Genomic DNA, 15278 nt, shown 5'->3' on the forward strand with positions numbered 1-15278 from the left:
GGCTAGGGACGTTTTCTGCCATTATTTCTTCAAACACGTTTTCTATCCTTTCTCCCTTCCTGCTACTTCTGGCACACCTGCTTTTCGAATATTGTTATGTTTCACCTTGTCCTACAGCTCCCTTAAGCTGTCCTCCTGTTTTTTCTTTTTTTTCTTTTTGGTTTGCTGATTGAGTTATTCTTACAACCCTGTCTTCTAATTCATTGATTCAGTCCTCAGGTTCTCCTAATTTGCTGTTTATTCCTTCCAATATATTCTTTATTTGTGCTATGTCATTCTTTATTTGTTTTCATAGTTACTGTATCTTTTATCATGCTATTGAACGTCTTTATCGTCATTATTCTGAATTCTGTACTACATAAATTTCTTATCTCTGGTTCATTTATCTCTTCTGGAGAATTCTCCTGTTCTTTCATTTGGAGTTTGTTTCTTTGCCTCCCAATTTTAGCTGCCTGTTTGGGTTTGTGACTGTGTGTTAGGTAGATCTGCTATGCCTCTCAATCTCTAGTGCAGGACAGTGTCAAATGCTGTTTCTGACTAATTAGATCAGGCAAGATTCAAAGCCTCCAGTAATCACCTCTGTCTACAGACTGATAGGATTTTGTCTTGAATTGCCCTCAGGCAATCATCCACAGGTGTGGCAAGAGTGTTTTCAACAGGTGGGGCAATTGCTTCTGCCTGGATGCTATTGTTATCCTGTCTCTTAATGGGCCTCAGAAACTCTGCAGTGTGGTGCAAGGCATTTTCCAATAGGGTGGATCAGCTGTCTTCCCCCCAGGCAAGGTCACCTGTATAGCAAATGTCTGTGTGAGAAAGATGACCTCCGCAGTGTGAGGGAATGACTCAGCACAGGAAACTGGGGTGTCTGCCTTCTGAGCTCTAACCCCAGAACCTCTGATCCCAGCTTCTGCTCACACAGCTCCAGTCCACTCTGCCCGCCCTCTGTTGGAGCACAAGATGGGTGGCTCCATAGGGAATTTTGTGTGTTGGCCCTTTAAGAAAGTGCTGGAATTTCCAGTCTCTCCCTGGCCCACAGCCACCCTGCTGCTTCTCACAGCCAGATGTGATGTGGGTACCCTCTCAGTTCTGGTGCTCTCTGCTGGGGCCCAGCTTGGGGATTAGATCCCACCGTTCTCAGTGGCAACCCCCACAGCCGAGAGATCTCTCTGGAACCTCAGTTGCTGTCTGTGGGAGCCTGGCAGGCCTTTCGCACCTCCGCCCCTCCCACCAGTCTCTATGTGGTCTCCACTCTCTGTCCTCAGGTATCAGGGTTCTCTCCAGAGAATCTTCTGTGGACTACTGAGGAATATTTCTTTATTTTAGGTGTAATTCGTTTGGCCCTGGGAGCATGTCCGTGTGCCTGCCACTTACTCTGCCGCCATTTTTAGTCCCCTCTGTTGTGTGTTCTTTATCATTGTCCCCCTCTCCTCCGGCGCCTCCTCCTCCTTCTCCGCCTCCTCCTCCTTCTCCCCCTTCTCCTCCTCCTCCTCCTTCTCCGCCTTCTCCTCCTCCTCCTCCTTTTCCTCTTCCTCCTTCTCCTCCTCCTCCTCCTCCTCCTCCTCCTTCTCTGCCTCCTCCTCCTTCTCCGCCTCCTCCTCCTCCTCCGCCTCCTCCTCCTCCTCCGCCTCCTCCTCCTTCTCCGCCTTCTCCTCCTCCTCCTCCTTTTCCTCTTCCTCCTTCTCCTCCTCCTCCGCCTCCTCCTCCTTCTCCGCCTCCTCCTTCTCTGCCTCCTCCTCCTTCTCCGCCTCCTCCTCCTCCTCCGCCTCCTCCTCCTTCTCCTCCTTCTCCTCCTCCTCCTCCTCCTTCTCCGCCTCCTCCGCCTACTCCGCCTCCTCCTCCTTCTCCGCCTCCTCCTTCTCCGCCTCATTCTCTTCCTCCTCCTCCTGATTCTCCTTCTCCTCCTGCTCTTCATTCTCCTCCTCCTCCTCCTCTTCCTCCTCCTCCTCCACCTCATCCTCCTCCTCCTCCTCCTCTTCATTCTCCTCCTCCTCTTCCTCCTCCTCCTCCTCTTCTTCTTCCTCCTCTCCTCCTCCTCCTCCTCCTCCTCCTCTCCTCCTCCTCCTCCTCTTCCTCCTCCTCCTCCTCCTCCTCTTCATTCTCCTCCTCCTCTTCCTCCCTCCTCCTCCTCCTCTTCTTCCTCCTCCTCCTCCTCCTCCTCCTCCTCCTCTTCCTCCTCCTCCTCCTCTTCCTCCTCCTCCTCCTCCTCCTCTTCCTCCTCCTCCTCCTCTTCCTCTCCTCCTCCTCCTCCTCTTCATTCTCCTCCTCCTATTCCTCCTTCTCCTCCTCCTGTTCATTTTTCTCCTCCCCCACAGTTTCCTTGGATAACCCCCAAAACTCTGCTCAGGTGAAAGGGTCCCCTGGTCTTTGGCCATTACTGCCCGTTGCTTTTAGAGAACACCCACCTGACCAGTGAGAGTGTCCTGGCTTCCCTTCTCTAGATATTGCAGGTCTAGGGAGCCCCTCTGGGCCCCAGGTGCTGAGTAGGGTGGGATGGGGCAGGTGGGTACCAGTCAGCATTTACTCACTCCTCTCTCACCCATCGGTGTTGTCCGCAGACTACCATGCCCGGGATGAAGAGAGACTGCGGGGGTGCTGCAGCCATCTTAGGGGCCTTCAGGGCTGCCGTCAAGCAGGTTAGTGGGGTCCCACTCCTGCAGTCCTGGGAGAGGAGGACCCCCATCCTATCCTTCCTGCTGAGTCCACACCCATCACAGGCCAAAGGCTCTAAAAGGGGAAGAAGTGAGGGCTCCAGGGCACTCCTCACCTGCCCGGGGCAGTGATCACTGCCAGTGGGTGAGGTTGGGGGATGCATGTCCTTTGGAGCCCAAAGCCCATGTCAAACGGGTAAAAAGTGTGTGTTCAACAAAGGGGTGGTGTGCCCTGACCACCACAGGGACGACTTACCTCCTAAAAGGAGCTACTGCGGCTGCTTCTAGGAGGCCCAGCTCTTCCTGTCACCAAATGTAAGGCCTCTTCTCTCTGTAGGGCCTACCTGTTTGGCTTGGTTCCTGGGGGTAAACTTAAAGTGAGAGCAGAAGGTCTTGGCAAAGTTTCTAATTAATGCCGATCAGGAGCCCAGCCTATTCCCTGCAAGAGGACAGAACTTGCAGGAGGGAGGGGCCCAGAGCCTGGCTGCTCTTGCTTCTGCCCCACACAGCCTCATTAGAAATGGACCTTCCTGGGGCCTCTCTGAAGCACAGCCACAAGCCACAGGCCACCGTGGTCCCGCAGGGGAGGCGGCACCTGGAGCACGAGCCATCCGCCCTCTCGTTCCCTCGCTGGCCGGAGACTCAGGAGGAATGCGGCCAGCATTCACCTGGCTCAGCACTGCAGGCTCTGCCTGGGGGACAGCACCGGGCTCCTGCCCCCTGCCCCGCCCCTCGCCCCCCTTGCCCGCTGCCTCCCTTGATGAGCTTGTCAGAAAGACTCCAGGGGTCTGAGCACGACCAGCCTGTACTGGAGCCTCTGCCCACATCTCTGCCAGGGTTTCAAAGACAACCTTCACGCGGTGTTCTGCTTGGCTGAGAACTCAGTGGGGCCCAACGCAACGAGGCCTGATGACATCCACCTGCTCTACTCAGGAAAGTAAGACCACCCCTCGCTCACCACGCAGCCCAGGGCCCTCGGCCATGCTGCCCTCTCCTTCCCAGGCCAGGCTGGCCAGCTGGAGCCATGCTTGCTGGGGGCAGATTTCACCTTGCTTGCTCCAGCTGGGGGCAGACCCTGTTGGAGATGCCCTGTGACAGGTAGCCCTGGCCCACAGGCTGCTTGCTCCCAGGGGTGTCCAGAAGGGTGACCAGGGTCCTGGCTCAGGGGCTCAGGAACCATCCTGCTTCACTAGGGTGAGCCCTTTCTCTGCCACATGGTGCCCATCCCCAGGGTTACCCTGACAGGTAACCCTGCACTTACCTAGGGCCAGGGAACGGTGTAGATGCTGCCCACACAACCCTGTTCTCCCGTCTTACAGAAGAGGAAACTGCGGCCAGGAGCTGAGTGGCTTGTCCAGATTCTAGCTGGACAGTGATGGGCGGGATTGACACAATGGCCTTTGCTCTTGACCCTGGCACTGTAGAGGGGTGGTGAGGTAGTTACAGAAACAAGGGCTCTAGGTGGGGTCACCCAGTTCCAAAGGGACTCACTACGAGTGCCTCAGAGAGTGCCATCCTGAGTGGAGTGTCTGCTGCCCCCAGGACAGTGGAAATCAACAACACGGATGCTGAGGGCAGGCTGGTGCTAGCGGATGGTGTGTCCTACGCCTGCAAGGACCTGGGGGCTGACATCATCCTAGACATGGCCACGCTGACCGGAGCACAGGTGGGAGCCTAAGGCCACCTGGCCTCCAAGAAAGAGGGGTGCTGTCATTTCATCTTCATAACCTGGTGGGGGACCCAGGGAGGGTGCAGGTAGCGGAGCCCGTGGACTGAGGCCTGGGTGCCCGGGCAGGGCGGAGGCCTTCCTCCCCTGCGTCTCTCACCACCTCTCTTGCCTTGTTTGTTCCCTCTCCTGGGGGCTCTGTCCCACTCTCCCTGACCCCCAGGGCATCGCCACGGGCAAGTACCACGCTGCCGTGCTCACCAACAGCGCCGAGTGGGAGGCGGCCTGCGTGAAGTCCGGGCGGAAATGCGGGGACCTCGTGCACCCCCTCGTCTACTGTCCCGAGCTGCACTTCAGCGAGTTCACCTCGGCCGTGGCCGACATGAAGAACTCCGTGGCGGTAGGTTTGGAGTGGCTCCTGAGGTGAGGGAGCGGGGCAGGCAGAGCCCTGCTTTCAAAGTGTCAGCGTGACCCCACGAAACAGCAGCAGTGTAGACGAGGGTCACCCTTGGGAGGCCCCAGATCTTTGCTGTGGCTGGGGGGGGGGGGGGGTGGCAGGGGGGATCTAAAGAGGGGATGTACCATTCACTGGGCTCCCTGCCGGCGCACGCACCACATCTGGTACTGGGTTTCCTCCCCATCTGGGGTCTGCCCGTTGTCCCCCGTCAGTCCCTTTGCTGACTGCCCCCTTGCCTTGGGGTGAAGGCAGACCTAAGCTCACATGCAAGGTCCTTGGGGTCCCAAGTCCCTCTCAGCTGCCACTGCTGCGCTGGACCCTCCCTAGCCCCTTTCAGACACCAGGGGAGGTGGCTGAGGATGGCAAGGTGGGTCCACAATAGGCCCTGATGGTGCTCTTGGTGGAGCCCCTCGCCCAAGCCCCCACTGCTGGGAGGGGAAGGGTCACTGTCTGTCCTTCTGTCTCCCCAGGACCGGGACAACAGCCCCAGCTCCTGTGCTGGCCTTTTCATTGCCTCACACATTGGCTTCGATTGGCCTGGGGTCTGGGTCCACCTGGACATCGCCGCGCCTGTGCACGCAGTGAGTGCAGGGCCCCAGCGGGCGTCCTCCCCTCCTGGTTAGGACACTTCCTTGGCTGGCCCTCCAGTCTGCTTCCCCTCCCGTCCCTCCCCTCGGCCTGGCTCCCGCCATCGGATGCGCGTCCAGAGCCCTGTCTGGCTCCAGAGCTGCAGGCTGAGCTCATCGGAAACATTCTGTGTTGAGGGTCATACCATCTATGGCCCAGCCTCCCGGCCAGCTGTGGTCCCCCCTGACCTCTGGTCTCCTCATCCCTGGGAACAGAGTGGCTGCTGTTTGCGATCCTTCCCCAGCCAGCCATTCTCAGCAGGAGTCCCGGGCCCTGGTCTCACCCTTTCGCACCCTGATAAAACCTGAGTGAGGCCAGAGCACTCCTTGGTTCGAGTGTTCAGGGCAGCAGAAGGGGTCTGCAGGGAAAGTGGGGGTCCTCTCCCTGGCCCAAGCCTCTCCCCGCAGAGGCAGCTCGCTGAGGGGGTCTGGCTCCCTGGCAGGGGCTCCACCTGCACTTTGTCCACAGGGTGAGCGCGCCACGGGCTTCGGGGTGGCCCTCCTCCTGGCACTCTTCGGGCGAGCCTCTGAGGACCCTCTGCTGAACCTGGTGTCCCCGCTTGGCTGTGAGGAAGACTCCCAGGAGGGGGACACGGACAGGGACTCCAAGAGGCGTAGGCTTGTGTGAGGCTGGCTGCCTGCCTGGCCCAGTGGCAGGGGCTCTGCCTCACTTTGCACTGATTAATTTTAAGCAATTGGAAGATTATACCTTAAGATGGGCTTTGGTTTGTTTTTGTTTTTAGTTGTTGTGGTGATGGAAATGGCTCCTATGTCTTAGACAACAGCTCGGGGGGGGGGGGGGGGGGGGGGGCCTGAGGAAGGGCTGGAAGCATTGGGCTGTGTAAGTGGTCGGCAGGCCTCCCACCAGCTTCTGCACTTGCTTCCTGGGGCCTCCGCATGGACAGCCCAACGCCTTTGGCTTACTGGCCCTCAGGCCTCCTGCATTCAGGCCTCCTGCGTCTACTTGGTGCCCAGATGGGTGCCTATGGCCCTGTGTCCTGCCCCAGGTTCCCCACATGGCCCTCGTCACGGAGAGCCCAGGCCCGTGCTCTGGCCTGGGCTGCTGCTGTGTCCAGACAGCCCACCCTTTTGAAAGGATGGAGGTGACTTGCGTGGGGACTCACCTTTATAAAGCAAGAGGAGTCTGCTCTGGCCCCTTAGAATTCACTGGCGGTTGAATTAAATGCGGCTGCACCACATCACATCTTGGCCTGTGTCTCACTGTTTCTCCCGCCCTGTTTTAGAAACCCACCCCAAGGCCTGCTGTCACCTTCTCCCAAGTGAGCATCAGGCTCTGAGAGCCCAGGTCTGCAGGGAAGGCTGTCCACCCCCCAGCATATCCTGAGGCTGAGTGTTGTACTGGGTCAGGTATGTTTCCTTGGCACTGAAGGCACGATTCTAGGGCTGAAGGGCAAGAGCGGCCAGGGTTCAGGGAGGCCTCCCACCTGACCCCAGGTGAGGGGCCCAGGGCGCCTGGAAGCCAACTTCTCCTGAGTTCAGCGAGAGTGCAGGCAGGGCCCCTCTCCCCTCCTGTGCTCTGCCCCACAGCTGCCGAGGCGAAGAGATCAGGGGCTCGGGCCCCACCTGGCAGAGAGCAGCTGCCCGTGCCTCTGCTGGGAACGGATCAGAGCACAGGTGCACGATACATTGCCCCACTTTGTGTCCTGGCCCACTGACTACCTCACCCCTGACCAAGTGTCCCCAGACTCAAGTCCCTTCCCCAGCCTTGGAAATCAAGGTGACTCTTTCTGGGCTTGATTCGAAATAAATATGTATTACCTGCCTGCTGTGTGCACAGCCTTAGCTCAGCTGGAAGAGTCAAGCAGCAGCTCCCAGACCTGGCCCTGGGTGGGAAAACTGGCCCGACACGTTAAGTAACAGTAGTAGCGGTCACAGGGCAGGCGGTGGGTAGCAGGCTCTGTGAGCCCAGGGGAGGCACGACCAGGGTGGCCAGAACGGCCAGGAGCCTTCATGGGTCATTAGCTTGCTTAATGGCCTTGCAATAAGCAGCTCTCGCCAGCTTCCCTCTGCGGTGCCCCGAAGGAGACAGAGGTCACTACGGTGGTCCAGTTCCTGCTTCAGGCAGCTGGCACTGTCCGCCCCCCTGCCAGGGGCTGCAGGATGCAGGGTCAAGGAGCAGGAGAACTGAGTCTGCCTTGTGCGGGCACAAAGGCGGCCTTAGGGCCAGGGACCCAGCTGGGGAGCAGCTGCCGGCTCAGGGCCTGCCTACGTGCCAGGCCTTAGGGAGACTGTCACGGGGGGGGGGGGGGGGGGGGGCGCGGCTGTGAGCCGGAGGCCTTGCTCTCCCAGTGGCCAAAGGACCTTAGGACAAGACAGCTGCTTCCCTTGACCTCACGAAGCCCAGGCCACTGGGTCAGGGGGTGGCGGTGGGGCAGGTGGGCACAGTGGGTCCACTTGATAGTGGTTCCTGGCGAGTGATACAGAAATGTGAGTTTGCACAGAGATTCTGCTGTCCCAGCCCCCGCTCGCCCAGCTTGAGAGCCAGGAAGGTGTGCGCGGAGCTGGAGCTTGTGGCCCACAGCAGGCAGCCGGGCAGACACGAGAGAGTGGGCAATGCCAAGGAAGTGCTTCTGGGTGAACTTGGCCACAACTATCACCACCGACACGACATGGTAGAGTCCTACGTAGCTGGGGAGGCGTGTGGGGTCGGCACCCTCTCCCCGGAGAGGAGACCACAGCCCTGCACTCAGCCCGGAGAGGGGGCAGGCTGACACGGACTGGGAACTTCCCGTGAGTGGTCTGCGACCCCGCACCCGCCTGGGGTTGGAGGGCAGCCAGGAACAGAGCGCGTTACCCAGCAGACAGAACGAGAGACAGGGAAGGGCAGTGTCTTTTGCGAAGGAGGTACCTGGGGTGGAAAGAACTCTTGCTTCCTGCTGGAGCTAGCGGGCTTCTCCAAGGACTCGGGGAGCAGGTGAGAGGACAGGAGACCCCACTCTCCTGTGAGAGGGTGAAGCCTAGACGCGGCTGTTCTGGGAAGCAGGGGTGAGGGGGCCTGAAGGGTCAGAGGAGCCCAGGCCGGGAGAGCCTTCCCATATCCCGCCAGGAAGCCCGGGCTCTGGGGCCTATTTGTCACTATAGACCACCCACTCCAGGTCCTGGCTGCAGCCCCGCCCTGGTCACAGCCTGGCCACCGCTCCTGGACCACCTACTGCCCGGCGGCTGGGCTGGTAGCAGGCCTCAGCGGCGGGAGCCAGACTGTGACACTGCGGGCCAGCCGGCCTCATCCTGTGCAAAAGAGGAGTGTGGTCAGCAGCACCCCAGGAGAGGGACCCCAAGTCCAATCCCAGCGCTGAGACCAAAACCCCATCCCCGAGGTCAGGTCTGTGTCAGCAGAGGTGGCGACACGAGGAGAGAGCCTTTGTCAGGCTCTGCACAAGCCCTGGGAAGACAGGGCCACTCAAGGGGAGGGCCTCTGACACGGTTAGGGAGACCTTTGTCACCTGGCTCTCAGGAGAGCGAGGAGGCCACAGCCCTAGGAGAGGGGCAGCCGCCTGGTCACTGAGATTCCGGGTTCACCACTACCCACCTTGAGACAGCTGAGCTGTCGCTTCCCCCACCCCGCCCTGTTCATGAGAGGGAGGACTTCTCACCGTCACTCCCTGGCCCCATGCGCACATCTGTGGCCACAGGAGCCGCCCCAATATATGTTTGTTGAATTGAATTTGCTGTGTGATTCTCTGCCTAGAACCTCCCTTCAGACCATGTTCCCTGGTGAATTTGGTGAATTGATGTTTAGCATTTTTGTTTATTTGTTTGTTCTTTAACAAAAGGTTGTTTTGGTTTGAGATTCAGCAAAAACATAGCTGCATTCAGCTTCCTCCCCATTCAGGAGTCAGTAAATGAGTTGTTTTCCAGTCTGCCGCGAGTCCTTGCCTCAAATGAGCCTCCAACAAGATAATGCATTTAAAAGCCCTTGGAAAAGTACCAGGCCCCACGCACATTGAGATGCTGTCCTCATGGGAGCGGTGTCTCAGCTCTGCACCCTGAGCCAGGATCAGCTCGTGGAGAATGCTGCCCAGGTGGGGGTCCTTGCACACGTGGCTAGGACCGGGGAGAAAGGCTGCCTTCATCCTCCTGCTGCCAGTTAGGTCCCTAAACCCAGGCCCGATGGCCCAGGGAACGCTGTGTCTTCCCGGCAGCGTGTGGGGGCCGGGGGCCAGCCGTGTGAGGGCAGGAGGCTCCAGAAGGCCCGCACTCCCTCAAGGGGCAGAGCTGGTCCGCAGGGACTTCCAACTAGTGCACTGGTTTCACTTCAGTCTCCACTGTGATCCTGAAAGCTTTGGGGATCAGTCCAGGGCGCATCCTTCAGTCAAGAAACAAAATGAAAAAACAAACCCCCAAATCGAAAACCTCGGAGACCTGGTTTACATTCACCGTTAGCACAGTTAGAACGCAGGTGGCCTCTAGCCGAAACTAAAACACCCCATGCTGCTAGGACCCCTTCTCCCACCTCTAAATCCATTTAGGAAGTTTCCACAAACTCCGTAACTACAGACCTCTTGGTGATGCCTGGGACTTCTTTTTTCCACCCACGCGTTGGGTGGCTTTCTGTGGCTAGTTTGCAAATTTGGGGGGAAGAGGGGGACCTGTGTTCTCTCTGCTTGATTTCTGCTTCTGTCCTAAGACCTCTGGCCTTTGGAGCTCCTCCCCTACAGAGGAGGGAGAAGAATCAATAGACGCACCAAGCCTGATGCAGACAGACGCAGCGGCTCAGTGCAGCTCATCGCTGGCTGAACTCCCCAGGGAGCCCTGAGGCCCTGGGCTTGGCCCCAGCGTCCTCACCTATGAAATGGATGGGCCCTAGATCCCTCTGGTTTCCTGTGACCTGAGAGCAGGATGCTGAGTCTGCTGCTGAAAGGTTTGGCTCAGCAAACAGGACTTGGCGGAGGCCGGCTCCTGGCCCTGCACTGCGCACCAGGGCCATCCACTGACTCCTGAGCCTCAGTTTCTTTGTCCCGCAAACCAGAGAGAAGGGGTTGGAGCATGATGGCGACCTGCAGCCAGGTGCAGCTACAGCTGGTGTTCCAAAATGAAGGCACGTTGGCATTTGGACAGTAGGCGCTGAGCATTGCGGCAGAGGGACCGGCGCGAGTAGACAAGGACAACATTCACACTGAGGGCCCTGCAGGATCCTGCCATGCTGCCCTCACCTGTGAAGGGCTTTTTTTTTTTTGGAGATTTTTCAGACACTAAACAAATGCGTCCTGTGAGTTGGAAGGGCTTGGCGGCACAGCCCTGCCAGCCAACTGGGGCCCAGGAAGGCACCGTTTCCTCCTGTGGCTGGAGAACAATGAAGTCCCACTTCCTCCACCGCTCAGGTAAGAAAATGTGCTATAAATACACAGCCCACAAGCCCAGTTATAGGTGGGGGCTCGGCAGGAGAGAGGGCCAGCAGAGGCAGGCTGATCTCCAGGAAGTGGCATCTGAGCTGAGTGCACGGATGAGTGGATATTAAATGGTGCAGAAGATGGAAAAAAATCATTTCAGGCAGTGGAATTGCATGTGCAAAGGCCCTAGGGTGGGACAGGTGATGCCCAGGTAGCAGAGCAGAAAGGAAAGGAGAAAAGGATGGAGATGGGGCGGTGAGGGGGGTTGCATGTGGCGAGCAGGGCCTGAGCATGCTCAGCCTTGCAGGCTATGCAAGGAGTTGAGTTTTATCTGAGAGCAATGGAAGCCAGTGAGTTTTGAGCAGATGAGAAACAGATTAAAGTGTACACCCACTGTCATCACTGTCAATGCCGTAACATTTTTCATCTCTAAAAGTTTCCTCCTTCCCCTTTTGTTTTTCTGTTTTTCTCTTGTTGTGGTAAGAGCACTTAACCTATGATCTATCCTCTTAGCAATTTTTTTGAAAATATACAATTCAGTGTTATTAATTACAGGCCCTATGTTTTACAGTATATCTCTACAACTTATTTATTTTAATGGCCTAAATATTTGTAGTTTCCACCAGAGTCCAAAACAATTTTATGAAAGAATTATGGCTAAGCCTTCCCAAATTTATTGGAAGACTTAAATTTACAGGTTCAAAAGATGTAGAGAACTCCAAACAGGGTAAAGTCAAAGAAAACTACACCCAGATGCAACAATCAAATTACTGAAAGCCAAAGATAAAGGAAAATATTGAAAGCAGCCAGAGGAAAATTATGCCTTACTTGAAGGGTAAAATGACTAAAGATTTTTCATCAGAAACAATGATGGCCAAAAGAAAGGGAAACAAAACAATGTCTTTAAAAATATGCAATGAACTGTCAACTCAGAATTCTAAATACAGCAACAATATTTTTTTATGAATGAAGGCAAAATAAAGACATACTCAGAAGAAGAAGAAAAAATTACAAGTCCACCAGCAGAGCTGCTCTAAAAGAAATAAATATAAAAGAATGTTCTCCAGACAAAAGGGAAATGATACCAGAATAAAACTCGAAACATCAAGAATGAAGGAAAAACAACAGAAAAGGTAAATATCCGGGCAAAAATAATGGAATATTTTTTAAAATATATTTTTATTGATTTCAGAGAGATAGTGAGAGGGAAAGAGAGATAGAAACATCAATGAAGAGAGAATAATTAACTGGCTGCCTCCTGCACTCCCCTCCGCCCCCCATACATACACACACATACACCAGGGATTGAGCCCACAACCCGGGCATGTGCCCTGACGGATTTGAACCATGACCTCCTGTTTCATAGGTCGATGCTCCACCACTGAGCCATGCCGACCAGGCAATGGAATATTTTTTAAAGTACTTTAAAACATGTATAACTTTAAAAAGCAAACATGAAAACATTATCTGAGAGATTTAGGCTATATAGATGTAATACATACGACAACTATAACAGAAGGGAACATAGAGAAGGTACAGATGATTATAAGGCTTCTGTATTTTACATGCAGTGGGAAGATGTTAATTCTAAAATAGATTGTGAAAAGTTTGGTTTATATATCCCTAAAGCAACAACTAAAAAGTAACACAAAGAGACACAGCTAAAAAACCAATAGACAAAATTGATGGAATACTTTAAAAAAGAGTTCAAACAAATTCAAAGGCAGAAAAAGGAAAAGAGAAAAAATGAGAGTGATAGAAATGTAACAAAATGGTAAGCCTAAATTCAGCTCTAGCAATAATTACATTAAATCTGAATGGTCTAAATACAGCAATTAAAAACATATTACCGTATTGGATTGAGAAAAAAAAGAGGACCCAATTAGATGCTGTCTACAAGAAATGTACCCTACATAAAAATCTATAGGGACTAGTGAACTGGCCAACAGGTCAAATCCAGTCCATCTCCTATTTTTTTGTTTTGTTTTGTTTGTTTATTATATATTTTAATTGATTTTTTACAGAGAAGAAGGGAAAGGGATAGAGAGTTAGAAACATCGATGAGAGAGAAGCAGATCAGCTGCCTCCTGCACACCCCCAATGGGTACATGCCCTTGATTGGAATCGAACCTGGAACCCTTCAATCCGCAGGCGGACACTCTATCCACTGAGCCAAATCAGTTAGGGCCCATCTCCTGTTTTAAAGAAATTTAAAAAAATATTTTGTGAGGGTTATGAAGAAAAGAAGAAGGAAGAGGAGACAGAGATCATATGTGGCCACAAAGACTAAAAGATTTTCTTACTGGCCCTTTATAGAAAAAGTTTGCTTGCTCCTCATATTGATGGATTAAAATTAAAGGGATGGAAAAATACATATCAACCTAACACTAATCAAAATAAAGCAGAAGTGGCTATATTAATAGCAGACAAAGAATACTTCAGAACAAAGAAAATGACCAGGTATAAATAGGGACGTTACATAATGGTACAAGGATCAATTCACCAAGAAGACAGAACAATCCTAAATAGGGATGCCCCCAATGACAGAGTACCAAACAGCACAAGACAGAAACTGACTGAACTAAAAGAAATAGACAAACCCACAATTCTATTTGGGGACATCATTACTTCTTTCTCAATAATCAACAGAATAATAAGTAGAATGAAAATCAGCATGGGTCTGGAAGACCTGAACAATACTATCAACTTGACCTAGTTGACATTTATAGGCCACTCTAGCCAACAGTAACAAAATACTTATTATTTTCAAGTGCAAGTGGGACATTCACCAAAATAAGTCATATTCTGTGACATTAAAAATTAAAACCTTACAGGAGTTAAAATTATACAGTGGATATTCCCTGACCATAATGGTCTTAAAATAGAAATCAGTAACAAAGATATCTGAAAACTCCACAGATATTTGGAAATTAACATACCTCTAACATGTAGAACCAAAGAGAAAGTATAAAGTAAATAATCTAAGATTCCACTTTAGAAACTAGAAAAAGAGCAAATTAAACTCAAAGAAAGCAGAAGAAAAGAAATAAACAAGATAAGAAATTAGTATAATTGAAAACAAATAGAAAATAAACCAAAAATTAGTTATTTGAAAAAATCAATATATGTGACAGCTCTTTATGCAGACTGACCAAAATAGAAAGCGAAGACATAGGTTATAATGTCAGAAATGAAAAATGGGATATCATTACAGTAATATAGATATTAAAAGGAAAATAAGGCAATGTCTCTATGCCATAAATTTAACAATTTAGATGAAGTCTACTGATTAATTGAAAGACACAAAACACCGAAACTCAAGAAGAAAGTGATATACTATAGAAATTGAACTCTTAAAAAAAAATCTTCCAACAAAGAAAACTCCAGGCCCAGATTATTTCAAAGGCAAATTCTACCCAAGCTCTTCCAGAAATAGAAAAGATGAGAACACTTTACAACTCATTTTATGAGGCCAACATTATCCAGATATCAAAACCAAAGCCATTAGAAGAAAAGAAACAACCAATATACCTCATCAATCTACACTAATAAAAGAGAAAAATGGTAATTGGCGTATGGCGCTACCCTTTTCATTGGCTAATCAGGGCTATATGCAAATTAACTGCCAACTAAGATTGGCAGTTAACTGCCAACTAAGATTAGCAGTTAACTGCCAATAAGATGGCGGTTAATTTGCATATGTAGGCACAATGCAGGGAGGCGAAAGGGAAAGCAGGAAGAAGCCCCCTGCCACTGACAGTGATCGGAAACCCAGGGGGGAGCTAAGAGCTGGGGAGCTAAGAGCCGCCTTTGCCCTGCCCCCCAGCCATGATCGGAGAATCAGGCGCCTTTGCCGCCCTGGCCAGTGATAGCAGGAAGTAGGGGTGGAGCCAGCGATGGGAGCTGGGCAGGGTCAAAGCTGGTAGTCCCAGGAGCTAGGGGTCCCTTGCCTGGGCCTAAAGCGAAGCCCACGATTGCGGGGCCGCTGCAGCTGCGGGTCCATGCTGCCCGGGCCGGACGCCTCAGCCAGAGGCGTCCTGCAGGGGCAGGGGCAGAGCCCACGCGATCGCGGCGCCCCCGGCTGCCACTGCAGGTCCCCGCTGCCCGGGCCGGACACCTAGGCCAGAGGCGTTAGGCCTGGGCAGGGGCGGAGCCTGCAACCGTGGGGAGCTAGGGGTCTCCTGCCCAGGCCTGACACCTCTGCCGGAGGCCTCAGGCCTGGTCAAGGGGCCGATCCGGTGATTGGTGATCGGAGGGTGATGAGGGTCAACTCCTCTGGCCGAGGCGTCAGGCCTGGGCAAGGGGCCGATCCTGCGATTGGAGGGTGATGGGGGTCAACGCCTGAGGGCTCCCAGTATGTGAGAGGGGGCAGGCTGGGCTGAGGGACACTCCCCCCCCCCAGTGCACGAATTTCGTGCACCGGGCCCCTAGTATATACATAAAAATCCTCAATCAAATATTAGTAAATCGAATCCAACAATATATAAAAAGGTAAGACATCTTTATCTTTACCAAATGGGTTTGAACATT

General features: G+C 53.2%; 1 protein-coding gene and 1 long non-coding RNA gene across 3 annotated transcripts in view; both read left to right on the forward strand.

Annotated features, from left to right (window-relative positions):
* NPEPL1 (aminopeptidase like 1) overlaps positions 1 to 6599 on the forward strand; it is a 29334-nt gene extending 22735 nt beyond the window's left edge. Inside the window, exons 7-12 of the mRNA XM_036323725.1 lie at positions 2556 to 2633; positions 3485 to 3585; positions 4191 to 4314; positions 4538 to 4714; positions 5242 to 5352; positions 5867 to 6599. Coding sequence (XP_036179618.1) covers positions 2556 to 2633; positions 3485 to 3585; positions 4191 to 4314; positions 4538 to 4714; positions 5242 to 5352; positions 5867 to 6025 — 750 coding nt within the window. The 3' untranslated portion in view covers positions 6026 to 6599. The remainder of the gene's footprint in view (positions 1 to 2555; positions 2634 to 3484; positions 3586 to 4190; positions 4315 to 4537; positions 4715 to 5241; positions 5353 to 5866) is intronic.
* Positions 6600 to 7754: 1155 nt separating this feature from the next.
* The window catches only part of LOC118663775, a 116390-nt gene continuing 108866 nt past the window's right edge, over positions 7755 to 15278 (forward strand). Inside the window, exons 1-2 of one of the 2 annotated variants that reach the window (XR_004970139.1) lie at positions 7755 to 9440; positions 10046 to 10739. This is a non-coding gene — a long non-coding RNA (uncharacterized LOC118663775). Of the gene's footprint in view, positions 10740 to 15278 lie in introns of both variants that reach the window. The other variant, XR_004970138.1, reaches the window with a different exon arrangement.

The sequence above is a fragment of the Myotis myotis genome, unplaced genomic scaffold, assembly GCF_014108235.1.
Source record: "Myotis myotis isolate mMyoMyo1 unplaced genomic scaffold, mMyoMyo1.p scaffold_m19_p_9, whole genome shotgun sequence".
Lineage (NCBI taxonomy): Eukaryota > Metazoa > Chordata > Mammalia > Chiroptera > Vespertilionidae > Myotis > Myotis myotis.